This window comes from Podarcis gaigeae, assembly GCF_964106915.1.
Source record: "Podarcis gaigeae genome assembly, chromosome: 2".
NCBI classification, from domain to species: domain Eukaryota; kingdom Metazoa; phylum Chordata; class Lepidosauria; order Squamata; family Lacertidae; genus Podarcis; species Podarcis gaigeae.
This window is the reverse complement of record NC_139679.1, coordinates 124,458,818-124,485,563: the sequence shown is the minus strand read 5'-3', so window position 1 is coordinate 124,485,563 and position 26,746 is coordinate 124,458,818. Positions and strand designations below refer to the sequence as shown.

The 26,746-nt window shown below is 44.2% G+C and overlaps 1 protein-coding gene across 1 annotated transcript in view; it reads left to right on the top strand.

The window, feature by feature from the left end:
• Positions 1–5,171: 5,171 nt before the first annotated feature.
• Positions 5,172–26,746, top strand: part of LOC310836085 (uncharacterized protein) — a gene marked incomplete at its 5' end in the record, with an annotated part of 41,757 nt that continues 20,182 nt past the window's right edge. Inside the window, 5 exons of the mRNA XM_083721002.1 lie at positions 5,172–5,271; positions 11,633–11,770; positions 14,355–14,432; positions 15,909–17,412; positions 17,497–17,536. Of these exons, the coding sequence (XP_083577128.1) occupies positions 5,172–5,271; positions 11,633–11,770; positions 14,355–14,432; positions 15,909–17,412; positions 17,497–17,536 (1,860 nt within the window). The remainder of the gene's footprint in view (positions 5,272–11,632; positions 11,771–14,354; positions 14,433–15,908; positions 17,413–17,496; positions 17,537–26,746) is intronic.

Sequence of the window (26,746 nt, the reverse complement as noted above, 5' to 3'; positions counted from 1 at the left end):
AAATCAACTACTGTGAGACAGGGATATTAAATTTACGGCATGCTACAATTTAAGAGAGAATGTAACGAAAATGCAATACAGATGGTACTTGACCCTGGTTAGACTGGCAAAAATGTATAAAAACTGTAGTGATGTTTGTTGGAGATACAACAACAGGGCGGGAACCTTTCTACACATGGGGTGGGAATGCAAAGAGATAGTGGGGTTCTGGGAAAATATTTACAACAAGTTGAAAAAGTGAATAAGCCGTGGGCTATCTTTAAGGAATACATCAAAAGCTATGTGGAAAAAGTTGAACTTTTGACAGATATTGAGTGAATTCAGAACATGATTATAGTGAAAGGAGAGTAAAGTTAAGATAGAAGAAGAGATTAAAGAAATAATGAAATGTGTTTAAGGCAATTGGAAAAATAAAGTAGTGTAACAAGAACGGCTGGAAGTCAAGTCAGTTTGTGGGTGTTCATGTGGGGTAGATATGTTGGTATGTATAGTATAGGTAGGCATAATACAGAGTAATGTAGGTATGCTTTATGTTAGGAAAATAACGTATTGTGTATATGTACTGTGTAAATGTAAATGTATGTGTTCTATATGTATGTGGTTCTTTGCAGGAACATTTGTATTTCAATAAAGGCCTATCTTTCCACCTGGAGACTTCCTCCTTTTTTGGGGGGGGGGGTTCTGTGTGGATAACCTCCAGTCTGGGAACCTCTTTTTGAATTTCTACTACATATACATGACAGGATTTTTTAAAAAAAATTGAAAGTGACTTTTAATGAGATTGAATATAATTATTGGTAGAAACTATTTAAAACATTCAAAAAATGAATCAGCCATACATTTTTTCTTAGGGTTTACAGTTCAGTTTACAGATGGTTGGGGCGGGGGCGCAACATGCCGAAGCAGAGCCCATCGTTTTCAAGGGATCCTTAGTAAACCTAGAAATGTCTGCATGTGATCCCACCGTAAAGGAGGAGGCTGGAGCCTGAAAGGCTAAAGCATTGGCCCCGAAGGCCTCAAGGGCGATTTTCCCCATGGAGACCTGGGACCCCTTCTCCTTCTAAAGGGACCTCCAAGGAGGAAGCCAGGGCCGCCAGGGCGGATCATTGGGTGACGATATATGTGGGGTTTTGTGTCAGCATTGCTTGTGCGGGTTCTCTGCTGTTCACCTGTGTCCCTTTGGTGATGAGAGAGGTTGTTCATTTGTGGTTGGCTGTGGTGGTCTTTGTTTTCATGGGTTAGTGGGGTGGGTGGGTGTTTTGGATCAGATTAGCCACATTGATTTGTATGCTGTAGGTGGGTTTTTGTCATTGTCTTGTTGGGCTGTGTGTGTGATAAAGGGGTTTTTGTGGGTGGGTTTTTGTCATTGTCTTGTTGGGCTGTGTGTGTGATAAAGGGGAGTCATACTGGGGTGAAGGCGTTAAGAATGGACCTCCAGAACGAATTAAGTACTTAACCCGAGGTACCACTGTAGTGTGTTGTTGTGGTTTAGTGTTGTTCAACACTCATCTTTAAAAAAGAAACTAATAATAATATTAAACAACTGTGAGGTTGGACCCCAACGGACATCTAGTCCCACCCCCTGCAATAAAGAATCCTTGACATTTGGCCTTCCAGCCTCCGTTTGGAAAACCTCCAAAAAATGCAATTCTGACACTGGTGGTTTACAAACAGAGATCAGGGAAGGAGTGTTTGCTGACAGGAGTGCTGGAAAGGAGAAAAATCAAGGGTGTGTGTGTGTCGGTGTGGGTGTGTGGGCATTATAATTAACGCATGCCCAGGTTGGGAAATGCCGCATCAGCCTCACAGTGAAATGGGTGCAGTTTCCCAGCCTCAGTTGTTACGCCTGTGAAATGGGTATATCACAGTGAGGCTGAATTTAGAGGTGCTTCAAGGTGAATGAGAAGCAGGGATGGGAAGGGGGCAGGCTGGGCTTTGCAAAGGGCAGGCCTGGTTTTTATTTTAAGGGTGGGGGTCTCCAGACCCAGGACCTGGAAGACCAGGCTGGCCTCGACCTCCGGGGGCAACTCGGACTCCAGGGCAGATTCTTCCAGGTGTCTCTTGGGTGGGGGCAGGAACAAAATGGCGGGGTGCTGCTTGAGGGCACTGGGCATGACTGAGCCTCTGCCCCCAGCCTCTTCCAGGAACCAGAAGCCCAGCTTGGCCACCGGAGGCAAATGGTGCTCCTGCGAGGAGGAGGAAGAAGGGGGTGGACTAGATGGCCCCTGGGCGTGATTCTAGGAGCGGAAGGGCCTCAGGAGAGCCCCAAATCATCAGCAGCAGCAGCAGCAGCAGAATCTGGGTCCGGACCAAGGGGACCCCTCCCCCCTAGCCCAGCCTCCTGTCCTCACAGCAGCCCAACGCCCCACAGAACAGAGCCGTCTGGGTAGAGTGCCTGTGGGCCTGGAGGCTCCATAAGAAGGACCAGGGATCAGGACCAGGGACCACCTAGCCCAGCCTCCTGGCAGGAGTTGAAGAGCATCCTCCCATTCTCCTTCTCCCCGTTCCAAGGTAGACTGGCTCTGTCCACGGAGGATCCCCTTGGGCATCGCTGGGGACAAAGCAGGGCCAAAGGGGACCAGGCTCCCCCCAAGCGAAGGGGCCCTCTTCAGGACTAAGCTTCCAGGAGAGCGGAGGGACTGTCCCGGGCCAAATTCCCCTCCCGGATCCTGGCCATGCCGCCCAACCTTCCCCCGCCTGGACTAGATGACCCTCAGGGGTCCCTTCCAACTCCAGAATTCTGCGATTCTCTGAATTGTGAAGATTGTGAAGTTGAATCGGAAAGAGCTGGAAGCAAGGGAAGGGGGCGGGAGGGAGAGCAGCCAGGTGGGGGCGCCCCATCGGACATTTTTCCCTCCGAGTCTTCCTGCCTAAATGCAGAACCCGACCTTTGTCCCCACGGAAGGTCCCTTTCTAAGTCTGGAGCGAGTTCTCCAAGTGGGGAGTGTTCCGATTGATTTATTTGCATTTAACTGATTCACAGGGGGGTCGAGGGTCATCCAGTCCAACCCTTTGGGATGCCTAAAGTGGGGCTTGAACCCAGAACCCAGCTGAAGCATTATTATTATTTTATTTATACCCCACCCATCTGGGGGCAGGGCACTAAGCTGCTCTTTTCAGGGCCTCTGAGCCGAGAATCACAGAGAACTCTGCACATGCCCTGGACCCCCGGATTCTGGGAGGGGAGGAGGACAGCCAGCCAGCCCGGGGGCTGTGCTCAGCTTGCGAAGGGTTAAATCGACCAGAGCCGGAGTCCTAGAGAGGACAGGAAGTGGAGAGGCGGGGCGGGTCCTCCAGAGCAGAATCCCCTCCCTCCGTGCCCAGTCCCGTCTTTTCTCTCTTGTCTCCTCCCCGCGCTGCCTCGGTTTCCCTCCTGGGAAGAATCCGGTGAGTCTCCTCCCCTCTCTTCCCCCTTGGGGTGCCCATGGGAGAAGGGGGTCCCGGGGTTGCAGGGGGAGACCCCCAAGTCTGGGAGCAGAGGGTCCTGCCCCCCCATTCCTCCCTGCCAAGCCTGGGAGGGGGCGAGTTTCCAGGGGGTCTGCAGCTCTGCTCTTCCTTGGCATCCTCTTTGGGGAAGGAGGGGGGGGTCTTGGGGGGGAGGGCATGCCCAGAATGCCCCTTCCAGTGGAGGAGCCCCTGCCAGGCCGGCCTTTCCCCCTGCCAGAATATTCCTCCTCCAGATCAGCTCAGGTCTCCAGCCCAGAGCCTCAAGGGAAGCCTCTCTGGGCGGGGGCCACGCCTGGGGCCCCTCCGTGGAGAAAAGGGGAGAGCCAGAGGGCTGAGCTGGCTGCACTGGGCTTGCCAGGGTTCAAGGGAACGGAGCTGCCTTCCTTGAGAGGAAAGGGTGGAAAGCCGCCTTAAGGACCCCAAGAACTTGTCCTGAAGGGGGTGAGGCAGTGCAGGGAGGAGAAGGAGGGGGCTCTGGGTGGCAGGTCTGCCAACTTTTCTCTCTCTGATCCCAGAGGGAGCGTTCAAGGATGTTTCCCATCCTGGAGTTTCTCTGCAGCTGCTGCTGTTGCAGAATGTTTTATTCACATTAAACTCATAACTTCCACAGTGCGTAGGTAAAACTGGAACTCCCTCCTGCAGGAGCCAGGGATAGGAGAGACTTTTCTAAAGGGAAATAATCTATACATGGCAAGCATGATTGTGAATAATACTCTCTTAGAAAAATGTAAGATGCAGAAGGGGACATTTATTTATGTATTATCAAGAAGAATAAAGGAAGAATAAAAGACACCTATTCCCCACCTTCTGGGACAAAAGAGGGATTATCAGCCATTGTGTGGCTCCTACTACTAACAGGGGACATTGGTACTATCGAAAAATAAACTAGTTCTGTCAAGCTACCCTAAGCCTTTGGGAATCTTGTCACAAGAGGAGCGTAAAGCTCACCTCTGGAGTTTTTGGAGGATATACATGCCTGGTGTTCTTAAGAACACTGCAGATTTAGGACATGTGGAAGATCTATACTTTGATTGCTTCCGTGCCAGGGTGGGGGCCACATTTTGGGACTGGAGACTTGCGAAGATGGTGTATAAGCACAGACGATTTCTAAGGAGGAGAGGTGTATTAGTTTCCTGGTATTTCAAAAATGTAGCATCACCGGCTCCTCTGCTTCCACATACAGATTTGGACCCCATGCAACACCTGACAGAGGTGGATACGGCCACAACATCTGTCTGGCTTGTGATGAGAGAGCTCAAAGATTGTGAACAGGGCTCTCCATACAGAGCACCTAGCATGGGGGCACCTACATGTAATATCTACTCTGCTCTTTTCCGCCCATGATCTGGGGTTTCAGTTTTCAAGCTTGGAGACAGGACGGTGACTGGTTTTTGTACCAAGTTTTGTCAGTTATCCCCACTGAGTTCAATGGGATCTACTCTCAGGTCACTACTGTGCAGACCATGCCAGGCTTGCAAGTGGGGTGAGGAGTATACGGAGGAAATTGGAATCACTGGAGATGTTTAGAAATGGGGCTTCTCTTGGGAAGGGGCTGCCCCATTTGTGCTTCTCCAGGGGCAGGAGAATATCTAGGGAAAGAGGATCCCTGCAGGGCCTCTGAGGCTCCCTTTGCTTCTTCCTCTCTCCCAGGACCCTGCAGCTTGTTGTGCCTTCTTGACTGTTCAGGAAGAATGAAAGAGACGGATCCTGCAAAGCTCGTAAGGATGGAAGGGGGAAGATGGACAGTTGACCTGGTCAGGTTGTCTCCTGCATCCCTTTGCGCAACCTCTGAGCGTTCCCTCCCAGGGACCTCCGAGAGATCTGGTGAGTTCCAGGGGAGGGGAGATGGGGACATAGATGGATGGAGCCAGAGAGGTATTGGGGCTTGTTCAGTGCGGCACCATTTTGGGCTCCTCCACCTGCCTGCCTGCCTGCGACTTTGTCATCTGCAGGCAATTTGAGCTAGGAATACATCACAGCCCCCCGGCCACCGCGATGTATTGGCAGCTCAAAATGTCTAAAACCAGCACCGTGATTGACTGCTCTTCTAATGTCAGAAAACTTACCAATCCATTGGGCAGCACTGGAAGCCATGACTCTTGAAAGTAACCTGATCCTGGGCTTCCGATTTGTCAGTGAAGGGAAATGGCAAGGCGGTGTGAGTCGTCTGTCTAAAAGAGGGACGTTACCGGGGCTTTTGAGCAGTGGGGGTGAGTGCCAGGGTTAGACACCCCCCCAAAAAAGTGCCCTACAGGTAGTGGAGTGTTGAGGGGACCAGCCGGGCGTGAAGAGGCTTGCCGCGATTGCCGGAGCCCCAACGCTGCATCGGCAGCGCGTGGGGGTGTGTGTGTGAGAGACAGTGGCTTGAGCCTGCCCGTGGCTCCAGCGCAGCTCAGAAACCTGAAACCACAAATCGCCACCTGAAGCAGCAGACTTTCAAAGGAAAAAAGGTATTGTCAACAACAATGGACTTTTCAAAATAAAAAGAATTGGATTTAATTTAGATTTGGCAAAGACAGAATCTAAACAGGAAGTCAACTTCCGTCTTTTGAAGGGAAGATTTTGCAGTACAGGCTTGTGAATGGGGAAAATACTTTGGAAACTTTGGAGTATTTAGATACTTTTAAAACTACATTTTTTACTTTGCTACCTATTAACACTATGTACTCTGGATACAAGAAGAAACTGTAGCTCTTTGTTCTTTGATTCCTTAAAAGGAAAATACAGGAAGTGATTGGAGTACTCAGATTTTTTTTAATGGGGATGCAGATTTTATGAATGAAAGCACTGAAAGGCTTGAAAACAATGCAAATTCTTTTTTAAAAAACCTCTAAAAAGGACCCTGGATCTTGGCAAGTCCTACCAAAGCTTGGCAGGAGGACACTTTTCCATAACTGGGAGGTAATCCCAGGGAGGGGAGGTGCCTGGTAAGAGCTGGAGTAGGAGAAAGGGGGAAAAAACGGGATTTATTTTTAAAGACCAGGTCCTGTATTGGAATAAAAACTGAGAGAAATAGCATATATTGGATTACAATTACCATTTGGATTATAAATCTAATTTGGATTATAAATATGTCTGGAAAATATTTGAACTCACAGTGTAAATATTTTGGATTACAAGACACATTGTGGATTAGAATATAACTAGAAGTTTGGCAAGTGCTTAATCATCATCAAGGAGACAATGTAACAATGAGTTTGAACAATGGTAACTATTAGACTTTTGTTGTGGCCTGGTTTGTTTTTTTGTAGGTTGTATATAAAGTTGATATTGCCCACTTTTCTCTCTCTCTTTTGGATATTGTGGAACTTTTATAATTCTGTAAGTTTGAAAGTTTTGCTACAGTTTGGTTTAAAAGGGTGTGGGAATTGGATTGGTGGGAGAACTGTTGTATACAAGGCAAGAGTGAGAAAAAGACAGGAGGGCTGAAGGAAGTATCAAACCTGACATCAATTCTAAGAGGAGCAGGAATAAATTAAAAATGGAAATTCCCGGAGAGTCAGGTACAGGAATTTATGGATAAACATGGCAAAGACCCAGAGTTTCAAAGCTCAGGGAGAGACTTCAGAAGCCCCTTTGAGATGCAAAGAGATGAACTGGAAAAGACTGAAAGAACAGGGCAAAACAGCAAATCTTTTTAAAATGAATCAGATCATGGCAAATCTTAAATTACTAACTGGCATGTCAATGGCCTTAACAATAATATTAAAAGGAACAGGGTGTGGCATGAAGTTTTAAAACTGAATTTGGATATAATTTGCCTACAGGAGACTCATGTTGCAAGAAAGCATGAGAAAATCTTGAGTAATAAGAATTAGGGAGCCAATTTATTGCATCAGATGTTTCCAAAAATGTCAAATTGTTTTGCACATAAAACCTGCATTTGAACCACAATTAATTCAAAAGGATGAGAAAGGGAGAAAATTAATGGTACAAATTAAAGTTGAGGGAGAAAAAAATGAAATGAAAATAAATAAAAATGAAAATAAATTTAAAAAATTCAGGATTTAGAAACAGAATTGCTAGAATTTGCAGATGAGAAAATAATAGTGCTGGGAGATCTTAATGGCGTCCCATCACTAGAGAAAGACAGAACGATAGGAAGAAAGACACGAAAGAAGGTAGACTTCCCAAAACTTTTTTTGAAGTGACAGAAAATGTAAAATTGATAGATATTTGGAGAATTAAGCATCCATTTGAAAAACAGTTCACTTTTTTCTCTCATGTTTATGGAAGCAGTGCCCGACTGGATGCAGTTTGGGTCTCTAAGGAATTAGAGTCAAGAATAAAAAAAATTGAAATAGATCCAAGAACAATGTCAGACCATGATTCTATAATTATGGAAATACAGAAAGACACTCGGGCCACCTTTCGGTGGAGACTGAATGAAGAAATATTAGATGATAAAATCTTTCTGGAAAGGACAGAAAAGACAATAAGTGAATATTTTTGAACAAAATTTGAATAATGAGTCCAAACTCCAAACAGTCTGGGACACAAGCAAAGCGGTGATGAGAGGCCTATTCATTCAAGAAAATTAAGGTAAAAAACAAAAAAACAAAACAAAGAGATTTTACGTAAAATAGAAGAAAAAGAATTAATAAAAACATTAAATAAAGAAATAGTATAGCAGGAGATAAAATTATTACAATCACAATATTCAATGGTAATCAGTGAAGAAATAGCATGGAAAATAAAACAAAAAACAAAAAGTCCAGTCATGAACGACTCTAGGGTTGCTTTATTCGCCAAGGGAGTCCGCAGACAGTTTTTCCAGGTCATGTGGCCAGCATGACTAAGCTGCTTCTGGCAAAACCAGAGCAGTGCACGGAAACGCCATTTATCTTCCTGCCAGAGCGGTACCTATTTATCTACTTGCACTTTGACGTGCTTTCGAACTGCTAGGTTGGCAGGAGCTGGGACCAAGCAATGGGAGCTCACCCCATCGTGGGGATTCGAACCACTGACCTTTCGATTGGCAAGCCCTAGGCTCATTGGTTTAGACCACAGTGCCACCTGTGTCCTGATAGGTCCTTGTAAAACCTTTAGGAAAAAATCTAGCAGAGAGTCTGTGGGTTTTCATAAACAAGAAATGGCAATTGGTGCTATCGCAAAATAGACTAGTTCTATCAAGCTACCCTAAGCCTTTGGGAATCTTGTCACAAGAGGAGCGTAAAGCTCACCTCTGGAGTTTTTGGAGAGTATACATGCCTGGTGTTCTTAAGAACACTACAGATTTAGAACATGTGGAAGATCTATACTCGGATGGTTTCCATGCCAGGGTGGGGGCCACATTTTGAGACTGGAGACTTGCGAAGATGGTGTATAAGCACAGGTGATATCTAAGGAGGAGAGGTGTATTAGTTTCCTGATATTTCAAAAATGTGGCATCACCGGCTCCTCTGCTTCCACGTATAGATTTGGTCCCCATGCAACCCCTGATAGAGGCCAATATTAGATTTCTGTTTATGCCATTGTGCGGTTTCTGGAGTCACAAGACTCTGTTTACATTCCAGACTGTTGGAGATGGATGTTGATGTTTCTGGTTTCCTGTTTCTTTGTTCCAGTTGGTTCTGTGCTCTCACAGCGAGAGGATGTATATTCTTTTCTGTCTGCGTAGTTAGAAATAAAATCTTTCAGTCAGCACTCTGTTAAAAGTATAATTCGCATACAGTGCAGCCTCAGCCCAAAACCGCTGTGGAAGTCCAGAATCAAACAGCAAAGCAGCAATGGCTTCCTGTAATGTTCGAAATTTTCTTTCGGCAACTGCATTCTCCTGTGGTGAATAGGGATTGGTAAGTCTATGAACTATACCTTTCCTTTTTAACCACGTCTCCAGTGTGTGGTTCACATATTCCCCACCACGATCTGATTGTATTTTACGCACCCTGGTGTCAAATTTACATTCGACTTCTTCAATCCAATCCATCAGGATGGAAGCTGCTTGTGACTTTTCTTTCAGAAAGAAAACCCAACTAGCCCTTGAAAAACCATCCACCAAAATTTGCATAAATCTCGCACCTCCAAGTGATTTGACTGGCATAGGGCCACACACGTCTGTGTGCACAAGTTCAAAGGGTTTCTTGCTTACTCTATCAGATCTAGGATAGTTACATGTCTTAACCTTAGTTTACAAGCACAACAATCCAGAAAATTTGGACAGGGTTTAATGTTACACTCCTCAGCTAAATCTGGCATCTTGCTTACATATTTAAAGCATATATGAGCTAACCTTCTGTGTAGTAGATGTGCACAACCTGTATGAGGAGCCTTATTTACACACTTAGTTTGCGCTTCACCTGTTGAACATCTACCTGCTGCTAACTGCTCTTCATCCAAAACAAAAAGCCCATCCTCACAGGGAATTTTAACTAGCTCCTTCCCCTGTTTCGAAATGGTGCACACATCATTTTCAAACTCAACCTTAAAACCACTTTTTACCAGGCATGACACACTCAAAAGTCCATTCTTCATTCCTGGAAGAACGAAAACAGGAAGGTTAGTTTGCAAACAATTAACATAAATTGTGCCTTTAAGGTTCATTTCTCGTTTACTATTGTCTGCTATAGTCACAGTTTTTGCAACTGGCAATGTCTTGCAGTTCATCAAGCTGCCACTAGATGTCGCTGGAACTAAACTGTGACTAGCTCCACTGTCAATGATCCACTTCAAGGTTTGTTGGCTCCTTTTAGGACTCTGTTGTGCTGCCATTGCAGATAGTCCCTTATCAGCACCTGCTCCCCCTCTGGATCGTTGATTCTTGTAGTTTTCACTTCGTCTTCCCCTGTAGCTCCGGAAACTGGCCTTGGACTGTTAAAATTCCTGTTGCTTTTCTGGACACTTTGCTATCAAATGAAACCTGCTGCCACATTGAAAACATGACTTGCTGGCCATAGCAGACACGTGTGAGGCTTCCTTACAGCTCTGCCTGCTAGTTCTCCCACGCTGGGAATTATCTGAACATCCAACCCTTGGGGTATTTGAATTATCAATACGTTTTGGATGATGTTGATATTCTTGCTCACACAATCTACCAGTCACATAATTCATATTCAGCTGGTCCTCTGGCAAAACTTGTAAAGTTAGCACTAAGTTTTCAAACCCTGCATGCAGACTGCTAAGCAGAGTATAAACTTTAATATTTTCAGGAAAATTCACACCTAGAGATGACAGTCGGTTGAAATACTCAGTCATCTGTGACGTGTGTTCAACCACACTATCCTCTGGCTTCAGTTTCAACTCATACAAAGCACGTATAATGTTCACCTTCTCTCCGGGCGTGGCTCTATGGTGAATTCGCCTAAGAGCTTCCCAAATTTCAAAGGCAGACCTTAAATTTTCCACATGAGGTAATTGGGAATCGTCTATCGATACCATCAACATGCATCTAGCTTTAGTGTCCATTTTATCATGTTCCCTGTTCTGAGCATGTGCAGCAGCCTGTTGCTCTGCTGTGGCATCTGCTGCAACAGCCACAAACGGCTTTCGCCTCTGGACATAGTCAGCCCACACTTCTTTGGCTTCCAACCAGACTTGAGCCCTCTTAGACCACTGCACATAATTAGCAGAGTTCAACTTTGTAAAGGGAACCTGGAAATTTTCCACTGCCATTCTTGGGGTCGGCTGCTTCTCCCTCTGTGTGCCCTTGCTTCTCTTTCCCCTTGGGATTTGTTTTACTCACTTTTCAAACGCCTCTCAGTTCCTTTAAGAGCTGGATTTACGACCAAGCCGGTCTTCTCTCATCCGAAAGCTGTTTTCACTTTCTCTGCACACAATACAGCTGTAGAAACGTAGAAGGAGCCATAACCTAAGAGAGTCTGTGTACTGGTTCAGTAAACGCTTCCGCTGCACAACCAGCAACAGTTCTCTTTGCAGAGCATTAATTAAGTCCACTGCAGAGATTCTTGTTGCAGTACAAGCTTCAGAGTCTCAGCAGCAAAGAAATAACGACACAGGGAAGCCTGTCTTTCCAAAGACAGGTTTATTGCAGAAAGATAACAGAAACACCTCCGGAGCTTTCAGACATTTTTGCTTCACGCCCCACAGGCAGAGAAAACAAACACTCTTTATATACTGAGCAACTTAACAACTTAACGAGCTTGACTACTTAAAGTCACATGACATTGCTAACTTGCCAGCGTCTTAGGTTTCACACCCTAACAGTTTTCGCTTCTTGATTTCTCAGGAAGGAAGGAAGAGACAGATCCTGCAAAGCTCATAAGGATGGAAGGGGGAAGATGGATGGTTGACCTGGTCAGGTTGTCTCCTGCATCCCTTCGCACAACCTCTGAGTGTTTCCTCCCAGGGACCTCCGAGAGATCTGGTGAGTTCCAGGGGAGTGGAGATAGGCACATGGATGGAACCGGAGAGGTATTGGGGCTTGCTCGGGGGGCAACATTTCGGGCTCCTCCACCTGCCTGTCTGCACCTTTGACATCTGCAGGCAATTTGAGCTAGGAATACATCACAGCTCCCCTACCATCACAATGTATTGGAAGCTCAAAATGTCTAAAACCAGTACCGTGATTGAATGCTCTACCAATGTCAGACAACTTACCGATCCTTCAGGCAGCATTAGAAGTCATGACTCTTGAAAGTAACCTGATCCTGGGCTTCCAATTTGTCTGCAAAGGGAAATGGCAAGGCGGTGTGAGTCGTCTGTTTAAAAGACGACTGTTACTGGGGCTTTTGAGCAGTGGGGGTGAGTGCCAGGGTTAGACACCCCCCCCAAAGTACCCTACAGGTAGTAGGGTGTCGAGGGGACCAGCCGGGTGTGAAGAGGCTTGCCGTGATTTCCGGAGCCCTGACGCTGTATTGGCAGGTCAGCAAGCACACTACCTGGGGTGTACGAGACATCCATATCTTTCTGGTATAATTCCTCTGTGTATTCTTGCCACCTCTTCTTGATGTCTTCTGCTTCTGTTAGGTCCTTACAACTTTTGTCTTTTATTGTGGTAATCTTTGTATGAAATGTTCCTTTCATATCTCCAATTTTCTTGAACAGACCTCTGGTTTTTCCCATTCTATTGTTTTCCTCTATTTCTTTGCATTGCTCGTTTAAGAAGGCCTTCTTGTCTCTCCTTGCTATTTTTTGGAAATCTGCATTCAATTTCCTGTATTTTTCACTATCTCCCTCGCATTTTGCTTGCCTTCTCTCCCCCGCTATTTGTAAGGCCTCGTTGGGCAACCACTTTGCTTTCTTTCCTTTTCATTGGGATGGTTTTAGTTGCTGCCTCCTGTATAATGTTACGAGCCTCCATCCATTGTTCTTCAGGCACTCTGTCCACCAAATCTGAATCCTTAAACCTGTTCCTCACTTCCACTGTGTATTCATAAGGGATTTGATTTAGATTGTATCTTACCGGCCCAGTGGTTTTTCCTACTTTCTTCAGTTTAAGCTTGAATTTTGCTATAAGAAGCTGATGATCTGAGCCACAGTCAGCTCCAGGTCTTGTTTATGCTGACTGTATAGAACTTCTCCATCTTTGGCTGCAGAGAATATAATCAATCTGATTTTGATGCTGCTCATCTTGTGATGTCGATGTGTAGAGTCGTCTCTTGTGTTGTTGGAAAAGAGTGTTTGTGATGACCAGCTTGTTCTCTTGGCAGAACTCTATCAGCCTATGCCCTGCTTTGTTTGGCACTCTTAAGGACAAACTTGCCAGTTGTTCCTTTTATCTCTTGAGTCCCTACTTTAGCATTCCAATCCCCTATAATGAGAAGAACATCCTTGTTTGGTGTCAAACAATAATGTTCCATTATTTTAATGTTGTATTTTATTTTTGTTTTTAAGTTGTAATCATTCTTCTTATTTTTATTATTGCTTGTAAGCCGCTCTAAGCCCGGCCTTGGCTGGGGAGGGCGGGGTATAAATAAAAAATTATTATTGTTGTTGTTATTATTATTATTATTATTATTTTACGGGATTCTTGCCCACAGTAGTAGATATGATGGTCATCCGAACTGAATTCGCCCATTGCTGTCCATTTTTGTTCACTGATGCCCAGGATGTCAATATTTATTCTTGCCATCTCATTTTTGACCACATCCAACTTACCAAGGTTCACGGTTCTTATTTTCCATGTTCCTATGCAATATTTTTCTTTACAGCATTGTACTTTCCTTTCGCTTCCAGGCATATACGCAACTGAGCAACCTTTTGGCTTTGGCCCAGCCACTTCATCAGCTCTGAATCTACTTGTACTTGTCCTCCGATCTTTCTCAGTAGCATGTTGGACGCCTTCCGACCTGAGGGGCTCATCTTCCAGCGTCATAACTTTTATATACCTGTTTTCTTTCTCCATGGAGTTTTCTTGGCAGGGATACTCGAGTGGCTTGCCAGTTCCTGCTCCAGGTGGATCACGTTTGGTCAAAACTCTCCACTATGACCTGTCCATCTTGGGTGGCCCTGCACGGCATAGCTCATAGCTTCTCTGAGTTATTCAAGCCTCTTCGCCACGGCAAGGCAGTGATCCATGAAGGGGGGAATAACTTTTTATTTGCTTTTAAAAACAAGGATCATAGGACTAATATACAAATATGTAGACCAAGTATCTCTAGCATATGGTTCACCATTAGTGGTCAGTGTATGAGTTCTGGGTTCCTAAATTGGTTTAAATTGAAAGAAAAAAAGGGAAACAGGAGAGAACAGAGAACATTCAGCATTGCATAGCTGAATGCCTAGTCAGGAGCTCTTGCGGCTGTTGTGTTTAGATTAAGTGTGAGTTAGTCACTTTTCCTCTTTTGTCACCAATGAAACAATACAAAGTTAGTCTACTCTTGAAAATGGGAATGGGGTTCAAACTGAAGAAAGTGATTTAGGTATAAATTAAAATTTAGACCAAATTTAGATTAAGGCAACAGCTGGTGGGGAGTGTGCAGGTGAAAATGTTGCTGTTTGTTTCACAGACAATTTGCTGGATCTTGACCAGAGAGCTCTGCATAAGGAAGTCAAGGAGGAGAATCGTGGGGTCATGGACCCTCTAGGTAACGCTTCCTGTTGGATCATAATATCTGTTCTGAAATTAAGCAAGTAACTTTGAAAGTCCATACATACCTCTATGTGATTAACCTCCACTATTTAGATCAGTGTTTCCCAACCGGTGTTCCGCGGCACACTAGTGTGCCGCGAGACGTTGCCTGGTGTGCTGCGGGAAAAATTAAAAAATTCGAAAGATATCCGGAGAGGCGGCCTTCGGGCGAGTTTTAATTTTAATTTTCCTTCTCCCACTTAATGCCCCACGCTCGCCCGAGCAGCTTGCAGTCCTCGGTAACCACGGCGACCCGAGGGAGGGGAGGGAACAGGGAAGTCGAGGGCGGCGGCGAGCCACGATGACGTCAGTGGGCCGCGCCGCCTCGCCCTGGCACGGTGTGAGAGCCCCGGCTAGTGGCGCGAGCTTTGGAATAATTGGGATCTGCGTGCGCGAGACCGAGATCGCGGGTAAGGAGCTCAGCACTGGGCAGGAGGAAGTGGGGCCGCGCGTGCGGGCCACATCCCCACAGAGAGCGAGCCTCCCCTGGCCCACCACTCCGGGCAGGTCCACTCGCATGAGGGGGCGGCGATGGCGACGGCCGGCAGCTTGCCTGCAATGCCATCCCTCGAGCAGGCGAGGAGCCCGGAGGCTACCAGATGCGAGTCCTCTTTCCCACCCTGCTCGGGAGTCCAGAGCACTTGGTCGCATTCAGGATCTAGAGTGGGGAAGCGGGGCTTGTGTCTGGGCTGGACACATTGGGCTGCCTGTGCCGCTCGACCTGCGGGGAGAAATCAGGGTGGGAGTCAAGACCGTGAGGCAGGGCTGCCAAGTGTGGCAGAAGAGGACACAGCCGTCGCATCTGTCCTTAGGTAGGAGCTTCTTCCGTGTCGACCTGCTGCCCTAAAGTCTTGGCTTTTTTCTTGGCTTTTTGGCGGTTGGCACAGAAGGAAGGCAAGGGGGAGGGGGAAAAATTGAAACTTACACTTTCGTGCGTCCCTCCCGGCGTGACGCTGCGCGCTGACGTCACGGGGCTGTAATGGTGGTGTGCCTCGAGATTTTTTTCATGAAACAAGTGTGCCTTTGCCCAAAAAAGGTTGGGAAACACTGATTTAGATGGAGACCAACAGCATTCGGGATTCTAACATCCCCACCATGAAGCCTGAATGGAGGGATATCCACTGTTTTCTCTGCATTTTTTCCCCTTCTTGTCATGCCTTTTAAAGCAATGACCAGGTTGTCTGAACTTCCCAGGCCTTCTTAAATGTCAGCCTCAGAGCTTTAAGGGAAATTGGAGATGGAGTGGATTCCAGGATTGAGCCAAACAAAATCTATCCCAGATAAAAACCAAGCAATATGTCAGTTAATACCAGCCAACAGTGAAAACTATAGTAAGGGCTCACATCTAACTCTCTTCAGTTCCTCCTCTATCACAAGCATTCATTAACTTTGTTCTTCCTGAGGCTCTAATTAGCTTCTCTCTTCATTGCAGATGGTGATGAATTGGAAGGGAAGACCAAGGGGGACCACAACAGAATTCACATAGCAGAGAAGTCAGATAAATATACAAAGTGCGGAGAGAACATCTGCCAGAGCCCCCAGTCCACCTCACATCAAGGAAAGAGCTTTGTTCGGAGGGATAGAATCTCTTCACATGAAAGAACTAACAGCGGAGAGAAATTGTATCAGTGCAGAGAATGTGGGAAGAGCTTCAGTCACCATCAGAATCTCACTTGCCATCAAAGAATTCATACAGGGGAGAAACCCTATGAGTGCCTTGAGTGTGGAAAGAGCTTTCGTCACAGTTCCACTCTCACTACCCATCAAGGAATTCATAAAGGGGAGAAACCCTATCAGTGCTTAGAATGCGGAAAGAGCTTTAATCGGAAGGATGGTCTCAGTATCCATCAAAGAATTCATACAGGGGAGAAACCCTTTCAGTGCCTTGAGTGTGGAAAGAGCTTTCGTCACAGTTCCACTCTCACTTCCCATCAAGGAATTCATAAAGGGAAGAAACCCTATCAGTGCTTAGAATGCGGAAAGAGCTTTAATCGGAAGGATGGTCTCAGTATCCATCAAAGAATTCATACAAGGGAGAAACCCTTTCATTGCCTTGAGTGTGGAAAGAGCTTTCGTCATAGTTCCAGTCTCACTTCCCATCAAAGAATTCATACAGGGAAGAAACCCTATCAATGCTTAGAATGCGGAAAGAGCTTCAGTCAAAGTTGCAATCTAACTTCTCATCAAAGAGTCCATACACGGGAGAAACCCTATCAGTGCTTGAAATGTGGGAAGAGCTTCAGTCACAGAGAGAATCTCACTTGCCATCAAAGAATTCATACAGGGGAGAAACCCTATCAGTGCTTGGAATGTGGAAAGCGCTTTAGTCAAAGTGCACATCTCACTTCCCATCAAATAATTCATACAGGGAAGAAACCCTATCAGTGCTTAGAATGTGGAAAGAGCTTTCGTCAGAGGGTGCAGCTCACTTCCCATAACAGAATTCATACAGGGGAGAAACCCCATCAGTGCTTGGAATGTGGAAAGAGCTTTCGTCAGAGATCTAATCTCACTTCCCATCAAAGAGTCCATACAGGCGAGAAACCATATCAGTGCTTGGAATGTGGAAAAAGCTTTCGTCAGAGAGGTGAGCTCACTTCCCATCAAAGAGTCCATACAGGCGAGAAACCATATCCATGCCTGGAATGTGGAAAGAGCTTCAGGTATATGCAGTGTCTTAGTTTGCATCAAAAACTTCATACAGGGGAGAAACCCTATCAGTGCTTTGAATGTGGAAAGAGCTTCAGCCAGGGGGGCCATCTCACTTCCCATCAAAGAATTCATACAGGGGAGAAACCATATCAATGCTTAAAATGTGGGAAGAGCTTCAGTCTCAGGCACAATCTCACTTTGCACCAAAGAATTCATACAGGAAGGAAACCCTATCAGTGCTTGGAATGTGGAAAGAGCTTTCGTCACAGTTCCACTCTCACTTTGCACCAAAGAATTCATAAAGGGGAGAAACCATATCAGTGCTTGGAATGTGAAAAGAGCTTCACCTGGAAGAACAGTCTCACTTTCCATCAAAGAATTCATACAGGGGAGAAACCCTTTCAATGCCTTGAGTGTGGAAAGAACTTTCGTCACAGTTCCAGTCTCACTTCCCATCAAAGAATTCATACAAGGAAGAAACCCTATCAATGCTTAGAATGCGGAAAGAGCTTCAGTCAAAGTTCCAATCTAACTATGGACCATAGAGTTCACACAGGGGAGAAACCCGATCAGTGCTTGGAATGTGGAAAGAGCTTTCGTCAGAGAGGTGATCTCACTTCCCATCAAAGAGTCCATACAGGCGATAAACCATATCCATGCCTGGAATGTGGAAAGAGCTTCGGGTATATGAAGTCTCTTAGTTTGCATCAAAAACTTCATACGGGGGAGAAACCCTATCAGTGCTTTGAATGTGGAAAGAGCTTCAGTCACAGCACCCATCTCACTTCCCACAAAAGAATTCATACAGGAGAGAAACCCTATCAGTGCTTTGAATGTGGAAAGAGCTTCAGCCAGGGGGCCCATCTCACTTCCCATCAAAGAATTCATACAGGGGAGAAACCATATCAGTGCTTGGAATGTGGAAAGAGCTTTCGTCAGAGAGGTGATCTCACTTCCCATCAAAGAGTCCATACAGGGGAGAAACCCTATCAGTGCTTGGAATGTGGAAAGTGCTTTAGTCAAAGTGCACATCTCACTTCCCATCAAAGAGTCCATACAGGCGAGAAACCATATCAGTGCTTGGAATGTGGAAAGAGCTTCACTAAGAGGATGCAGCTTACTTCCCATCACAGAATTCATACAGAGGGAAAACCAAAAAAGAAAAATAATAACGCAAACGTTATTGAACAACCCTTACAAAACACATTTGTATAGAAAAGAGAAAGGGCATGGGAAAATAACTAAAAATACCCTTTATCACATTTGTATCATATCATTTGTCAACACTTAGAAAGGCAGGCTCCCTAGCGCTCCCCTGGGTGCTTTTAGGTATTGTATGTAGCAAATGTCTGTTCTAGAACCCTGAAAAGAATAAAGTGGGAGTTGTATACATGAAAAGAGAATCAGCTAGGCATGGCAATTGTGATTCATCTTGAACTCTTTTGTAGATGGATGAAAGAGGACTTTGGAAGACATTTAGTGAATAGGAATATTAGCCAAAGTCTTAAAAAGAAAGACAAAAAAATTGTTATATGTCGTCACATGATATGATGAGGGCTTATCTGAAGAGCCAAATGATTTTGGTTAGTTCAGGATGATGACATTGGGCTGCAACTATTAAGATTGCTGCGATCCTTGAAGATGATGGGTTTTTCGGAGCTAGCCAACCTAACCGGAAGAGTCCGCGACCAGAAGGAGGAGGCATATCAGGAAGAATGGACTAAATTTAATGATTATTTAGTTAAATATGTCAAGTTAGATGAATTGGAATCAGCTTGCAGATACTGAATCGACTTAGGATTCTATATAAGTTAAATGATGAATTAATAGGTGTAATTTCAAAATGAAAAGATCTAAGGATGTTAATGTTCAAGTTAAACTTTATAAGCACTGTGATTTGGAAAACCCTTAAAAGGATATGCATTGAAATTCAATGAAGGGGAAGTGAGGAAGGCACTTAACAATGTTAATAAGTGTAATTTTTAATATGGTTATGATTTATGTTTGTTTGTTTTATGTGTTTGTTTGTTTGTAATTTTGTGAAAACCGATAAAAATTTGAAGTAAAAAAAAAAGATTGCTGTGATCCTTTGATTGGCGAATAGGAATGATGTGCAATTTGCCATTCCATCCAAAAAACACCTACAATAAAATATAAATTACTTATTGATTGGAGAAAGAGAGGCGGATTTGACCTACCTGACCTGGAACTATATCATGCTGCAGCAGGTCTGACCTGCTTAAGGGAGTGGATTAAGTTAAAGGACACTGATGTGTTAGATCTGGAGGAAGTAGGAACTCAATTTGGATGGCATGCATACCTAATAAATGGAAAGGAGAGAGTCCACATGGGTTCTATAAGGAAATCATTGTATAAAATATGGATGAAATATAAAGGGATTCTAGAACCCAAAACACCTTGGTGGACATCACCTTAGAAATCATGACTGTAAAGAGAAAGAATATGAATAACAACTGGGCAGCATATAAGGATTACTGGAAGAGGAAAATAATAAACTTAAATGGAAAGGATATAAGGAAGTTAAGAAATATTTGAACAATTGGCTGCAGTTCTTTCAAATTAATCAGAGATGACAAAAGAGGAAGAAAAAGGATTTGAGAAAGAAATTTCAAGATTGGCTGAGTACTTACTGCAATCTAAAAGTAAACATATTTCCAAACTATATGATTTGCTCCTAGAATGGGAGGTAAAGGAGCAGCAAGTGAAGACAGCGATGGTAAAGTAGGCCCAGGATTTAGGGGAAAATATGATGAGCCAACTACTGTGAGACAGGGATATTAAATTTACGGCATGCTACAATTTAAGAGAGAATGTAACGAAAATGCAATACAGATGGTACTTGACCCTGGTTAGACTGGCAAAAATGTATAAAAACTAGTGATGTTTGTTGGAGATACAACAACGGGGCGGGAACCTTTCTACGCATGGGGTGGGAATGCAAAGAGATTGTGGGGTTCTGGGAAAATATTTACAACAAGTTGAAAAAGTGAATAAGGAGTGGGCTATCTTTAAGGAATACATCAAAAGCTATGTGGAAAAAGTTGAACTTTGGACTGATATTGAGTGAATTCAGAACATGATTAGAGTGAAAGGAGAGTAAAGTTAAGATAGAAGAAGATATTAAAGAAATAATGAAATGTGTTTAAGGCAATTGGAAAAATAAAGTAGTGTAACAAGAACGGCTGGAAGTCAAGTCAGTTTGTGGGTGTTCATGTGGGGTAGATATGTTGGTATGTATAGTATAGGTAGGCATAATACAGAGTAATGTAGGTATGCTTTATGTTAGGAAAATAACGTATTGTGTATATGTACTGTGTAAATGTAAATGTATGTGTTCTATGTGGTTCTTTGCAGGAACATTTGTATTTCAATAAAGGCCTATGTGGAAAAAGTCAAACTTTTATTTTCTTCTTATAGTTATTTTGCTGGATAAAAAGGCCTCTTAAAACCCCTTTACTGGCATCCCATACCACTTCTATGTCTGTTCCTGTGTTGAGATTAAGATCGAAGTACTCTTTTAAGGTGGCTTTGGCTTTTTCAATGATCTCATCACTGTCTAGTAAATATTCGTTCAGCCTCCATCTAAAAACCCCCTGCGAAGCGCCTTTTATTTCCAGTGTTATTGAATTGTGATCCGAGAGGGTTCTCGGTTGGATTTCACATTTTGTGGTTCTTAAAGTGAGTTCCCTCGAGGTCCAAATTTGATCTATTCTACCCCAACTTTTATGTACCTCTGAAAAGAAAGTAAACTGCTTTTCTATTGGGTGCTTATGTCTCCATATATCTATTAGGTCCATATTTTCTTCCAAATCTTGGAATGTTTTGGGTAGCTTTCCTTGGTTTCGTTTTTTCTTTTCTGTTTGTCTATCAATTTCTGGTGACGGCACTGCGTTAAGATCTCCCAGTAATATCATCTTATCGTTTCCTAATTCTATTGCTTGTTCTAATTTCTTGAAAAACTCTTGCCTGTTGGAGTTTGGGGCATATATATTTACCACATTAATCTTTCCCCCCTGAAAGTTGATTTGAACCCCCAAAATCCTTCCTTCTTCATCCTTGTAAATCAGTTTAGGTTCCCATTTTTCGTTGACATATGTTACTACTCCTTTCTTTTTCTCTACCGTGGAATCTGTTCCCAAATTCCTATTCACTAAGACATGCTTGTGCCTTTTTGCTACGTGGGTCTCTTGTATACAAATTACGTCCAGTTTTTTCTTTTTCAACACATTTGCGATTTTATTCCTCTTAGTTTTTTCATTCAAACCATTTACATTCCATGTTAAAATTTTAAGGTTCATAGTCACTTTTGTCTTACAGTAAGTCAGTAATTTACCTGACTAAGTTTTAACCAATTTAGATTCGGGTGGTTTTGCCCTCTGTTTCCTCTTCTTCCTCTCCCTCCCACTCGTCCTCCGACTCCTCTCCCTCTTTCCCCGCCCCCTCCCTCCGTCTTACTACCCCTCCCCCCTTCCCCCCGCTCCTGCACCGACCCTCTCTGCTCTTTCTTCACTCCTTCCTCCAAACCTCTCCTCCATCCCCCCGAGATCCTTGTCATATCTACGTAAAAATTTACTGACTTCTTGATTATCTGTTATCTTGAATCTTTTCCCTTTGTAGAAAAAGGAAATCCCTTCAGGGAGTTCCCATCTATGTTGTATGCCGTTCTTTTTTAGAGTGTTGACTATCTGTTTGTAGCCCTCTCTCTTACGAAGGAGTCTGATTGGTATTTCTTTGAAGATGATGATTGGTCTTCCGTCAATTACCAATTTCTTCTGGTAGCTTTCCCTCAGGATTGTATTTCTCATCTCTATCGATTTGAAGGTCACTAAGCAGTCTCCTGGAACTTTCTTCAGCCTATTATACTTAAGTCTTATTTTTATCCTGAAGGCGTTTTCTATCGTTTGTGCAACTTCCTCCTCTTTCAATGCTAGCCACCTCGCCAGTTCTTTAGTCATTTTCTTTTTGATGTCCTCCTCCATCTCTTCCCCTACTCCTCTAAATTTTAAATTTAGCTGTTTTTGTTTCATTTCCATCATTGCTAAGTTATCCAATACTTGGTCTTGGCTCTTACTCATCTCTCCAAAGTTCTCCTTTGTTTTCTCAACGTCTTTTCTCAGTTCTTTCATCTCTCTTTGTGTTTTTTTGTTTGATTCTTCTAAAGACTTTGTTCGGGACGTAAGATCATTTATCCTGTTTGATATTTCCCCCACTACCCCCTCTATTTTCTTATCAAAAGATTCTTGCATCTCTCCTAACTTTCTTTCCATATATGTTTCATTCTGTTTAAATTCCTTTTATTTTCAACCATAAAGCATCTAAGTCTCTAATTTCCTCTTGCTTTGAGGATTTCCTCTCTATTGGTGTTCCTACTGACTTCTTCCCGTCCTTTCCCGCCATCTGTCTGGCCCACTTCCTCCCTCCCTCTCTGTTTTCAATTATAGACAAACTTGGAAGTCTTTTGGCTCTCCCCAAAGGGGCGCACAATCTAGGATGGCTTTGATTATCTCAGCAAAAGGTGCACTGGTCTGCCCTTTGAGCAGAACAGAGCACTATAACTGATTTCCACCGTCAGATCCCCTTAGCTCAACACCAAAATGCCTTATCCAAATCAGCGATCGTGTTGAAAATAATAAACTCCTAGCTTAATACCAATTTAGAGTTAATACCAATTTAGAGTTATGTCACTGGGGGACCACAGCTGGCTTGAAAAATTCTTCTACTTAGATATAAAGGAACTGTAGTTAGAAGAGAGAAAAAGTAAGGGGAAAAAAGCCAAAAAAGAAAAAAGAAAAAAAGTGGGGAAGAAAGGGGATAAAACGGAGATAAAACAGGAGGGATAGGGCAGGGGGAAAAGGGAGAAGGAGGGCGGGGAAGCGTATGGGGAAGGAAAAGAAAAAGAGGAAGCAAAGGGAATAAAATAGGGGGTAAGTTGAAAGTCCTTTATTATTATTATTATTATTATTATTATTATTATTATTATTTTCTTCAATTTTCAGCCACTTGTTTGGCTTAATCCATTTGGGCGATGCCTGGATTCAAGTTCCTGAAAAATGCAACCAAGGCTTAGTCCGGTTAGGCGGTACCTGATTAGAGTTCCTGAAAAAGTTCCTGAAAAAATGCAACCGATACTGAACAAAGAAAAGGGGGAGACAAAAATAGAATAAAGGGGGGGGGAGGAAGGGCAAACAGAAAGCACGTCGGAAGGAGAGAAAGAAGGGGGGCGTCAGAGGGGGAAGCAAGTCCAGTCTCTCAGGGTATGATGATCCGTCGTGGGAGAAAGGAGATCTAAGTTGAGTTTCAGCTTTCCAGCGGATATGGAAAAGGGAGGTGGGGCTTCTGCTTCTCCTGGGAGAGGTGTTCCGCACGTAAATCAGATCCAAAAATAAACAGCAGTCTCCGTAACACAAACCAAATCCAGATGTGTGGCTAAGTCCCTTAACATCTAGCGGGGATACCCAGAATCCAGCAAAATTGCCGGGCGAGGATAGATACTGGGGAATCGTTTATACACAAGCTTTACGCGGGGCTTCCCTCTCGCTGTTAGTAAAGTGTAAGGGAATGCAAAAAATCGAAGGTTCCAAGAAAAGAGGGGGAAAGAGTAAAGAAATCCAGGTCTGTTTTACGCCGCTAGCGAAGCTGGTGGGGGAATAATGGTGTGTGTGTGTGTGGGGAAAGATCTGCGCATTCAGTGTCGTTCTAGCTGCTATCTCCTCTCTCCCCTCCTCTCCCCCTCCTGACTTTTCCACTCCTGGATGTTGCCTCCGTTCGCTCTTCTCCGCGTTCCTTTTAAGCCCCCTCAAGCTCTCCTGCCAAAACGATACAAAGTCTCTTGGGTTTCCTTTTAAGTTGGTTAGTTTTCTGCTTAGTTACTTTTGCCCCACGGAGCTCCCGACGGGGACTTTTCCCTCCACGTTTCTACAGCGGGTAAGTGGAAGTTTCTTTGTTTCACTCTTCTGATGTCAATCCCAGCGCCATCTTAGATCCGAAATACAGGTCGGGCTCCTTAACTTAATCCGTTAACATCTATCGCTCCTTGGGCTCTGTTTTTCAAAATAAAATCCAACATTTGTCACTCTGCTCCAAGGGCGACTGGAAAAAGTCAAACTTTTGACAGATATTGAGTGAATCCAGAACATGATTAGAGTGAAAGGAGAGTAAAGTTAAGATAGAAGAAGAGATTAAAGAAATAATGAAATGTGTTTAAGGCAATTGGAAAAATAAAGTAGTGTAACAAGAACGGCTGGAAGTCAAGTCAGTTTGTGGGTGTTCATGTGGGGTAGATGTGTTGGTATGTATAGTATAGGTAGGCATAATATAGAGTAATGTAGGTATGTTTATGTTCGGAAAATAACGTATTGTGTATATGTACTGTGTAAATGTAAATGTATGTGTTCTATATGTATGTGGTTCTTTGCAGGAACATTTGTATTTCAATAAAGGCCTATCTTTCTACCTGGAGTCTTCCTCCTTTTTTAGGGGGGTTTCTGTGTGGATAACCTCCAGTCTGGGAACCTCTTTTTGAATTTCTACTATATATACATGACAGGATTTTTTTTAAAAAAATTGAAAGTGGTTTATAATGAGATTGAATATAATTATTGGTAGAAACTATTTAAAACATTCAAAAAATGAATCAGCCATACATTTTTTCTGAGGGTTTACAGTTCAGTTTACAGATGGTTGGGGCGGGGGGAGGGCACAACATGCCGAAGCAGAGCCCATCTTTTTCAAGGGATCCTTAGTAAACCTGGAAATGTCTGCATGTGATCCCACCGTAAAGGAGGAGGCTGGAGCCTGAAAGGCTAAAGCATTGGCCCCGAAGGCCTCAAGGGCGATTTTCCCCATGGAGACCTGGGATCCCTTCTCCTTCTAAAGGGACCTCCAAGGAGGAAGCCAGGGCCACCAGCGCGGATCATCGGGTGACGATGTTTCTGTTTTACTTAATATATGTGGGGTTTTGTGTCAGCGTTGCTTGTGCGGGTTCTCTGCTGTTCACCTGTGTCCCTTTGGTGATGAGAGAGGTTGTTCATTTGTGGTTGGCTGTGGTGGTCTTTGTTTTTATGGGTGAGTGCGGTGGCTGGGTGTTTTGGATCAGATTATGTATGCTGTAGGTGGGTTTTTGTCATTGTCTTGTTGGGCTGTGTGTGTGATAAAGGGGAGTCATACTGGGGTGATGGCGTCAAGAAAGGACCTCCAGAACGAATTAAGTACTTAACCCGAGGTACCACTGTAGTGTGTTGTTGTGGTTTAGTGTTGTTCAACACTCATCTTTAAAAAAGAAACTAATAATAATAGTAAACAACTGTGAGGTTGGACCCCAACGGACATCTAGTCCCACCCCCTGCAATAAAGAACCCCTGACATTTGGCCTTCCAGCCTCCGTTTGGAAAACCTCCAAAAAAAGCAATTCTGACACTGGTGGTTTACAAACAGAGATCAGGGAAGGAGTGTTTGCTGACAGGAGTGCTGGAAAGGAGAAAAATCAAGGGTGTGTGTGTGTCGGTGTGGGTGTGTGGGCATTATAATTAACACATGCCCAGGTTGGGAAATGCCGCATCAGCCTCACAGTGAAATGGGTGCAGTTTCCCAGGCTCAGTTGGATTTCTGTTGGATTTCTGGCCCGTCATAGAGTATGTTGGCACGTATTATCATCATTCCGCTGTGCACTGGACACTGCTTATCACCAACATTTGGTTCCGGGCCCAGAAAAACGCAGTGATTTGAGAATGGACTCCAGAAGTCGGGCTCCTGGCAAAGGAACGAAGGAGCAAAGGATTGGAGTGCCGGCAAAAAGAGTCGGAATGCAGAGGGACAGATCGGAACGGAATCTGCTCTGCGCGTCAAGATGATTGATGAGGTATGTGCTACTGCTCCGGGCAGCCTGCCAGCTTCCAATTAATGGCTTTATGGCTGGACTTTGAACTTTTAAGGCCGTTTTGCCGAGCACAGGCAAAAGGCTCTAAGATGGAAGCGTAGAAGCGTAGAGGCTGGGGGAAATCGAAAGTAATTTTAAAAGTGCTTTTGGAACAAAGCAGCTGCAGATAAGCAGAGCGGCACAGGCTCACATGCAGAGGCTGTTTTGAATTTGCCTTTGGAATGAAGCAGCTGTACACAGACACAGCTTGTATAAAGCAGCTTGATTTAAAGCAGCACAGATGACGCAGGAGGCTAATGCCAGAGTCATGATGGCTAGCTGCAGAAGGCTGGATGAGGCAAGCGGGGAATTTCTTTGTCCTAGACACTGGGTGTACTCAGCATATGTGTCGACACAGGGGACTATTTTCTACGTTTAAGAAGCAAAGCTTCGCTGTGCAACAAGCCAACGGTCAAGAGCTGGAAGCCACCGGAATTGGGACTGTGTATCTTAAAAGTCAGAACTTGACTATAAACAATGTTTATTTGGTTCCAGAGTTGAAGTACAATCTGCTCAGCGTTTCGCAGATTGCCAAGAAGGGACTAAAACTGTCCTATGATGATGAGAACTGCGAGATCTACAAAGATGGAGAGCTGTATCTTTCTGCCAAAGAGAAAGATGGACTGTATTTGTTGACTTTTGATCAAAGTGATTACATGGAATGTAATTCTTGTGATTCTAAC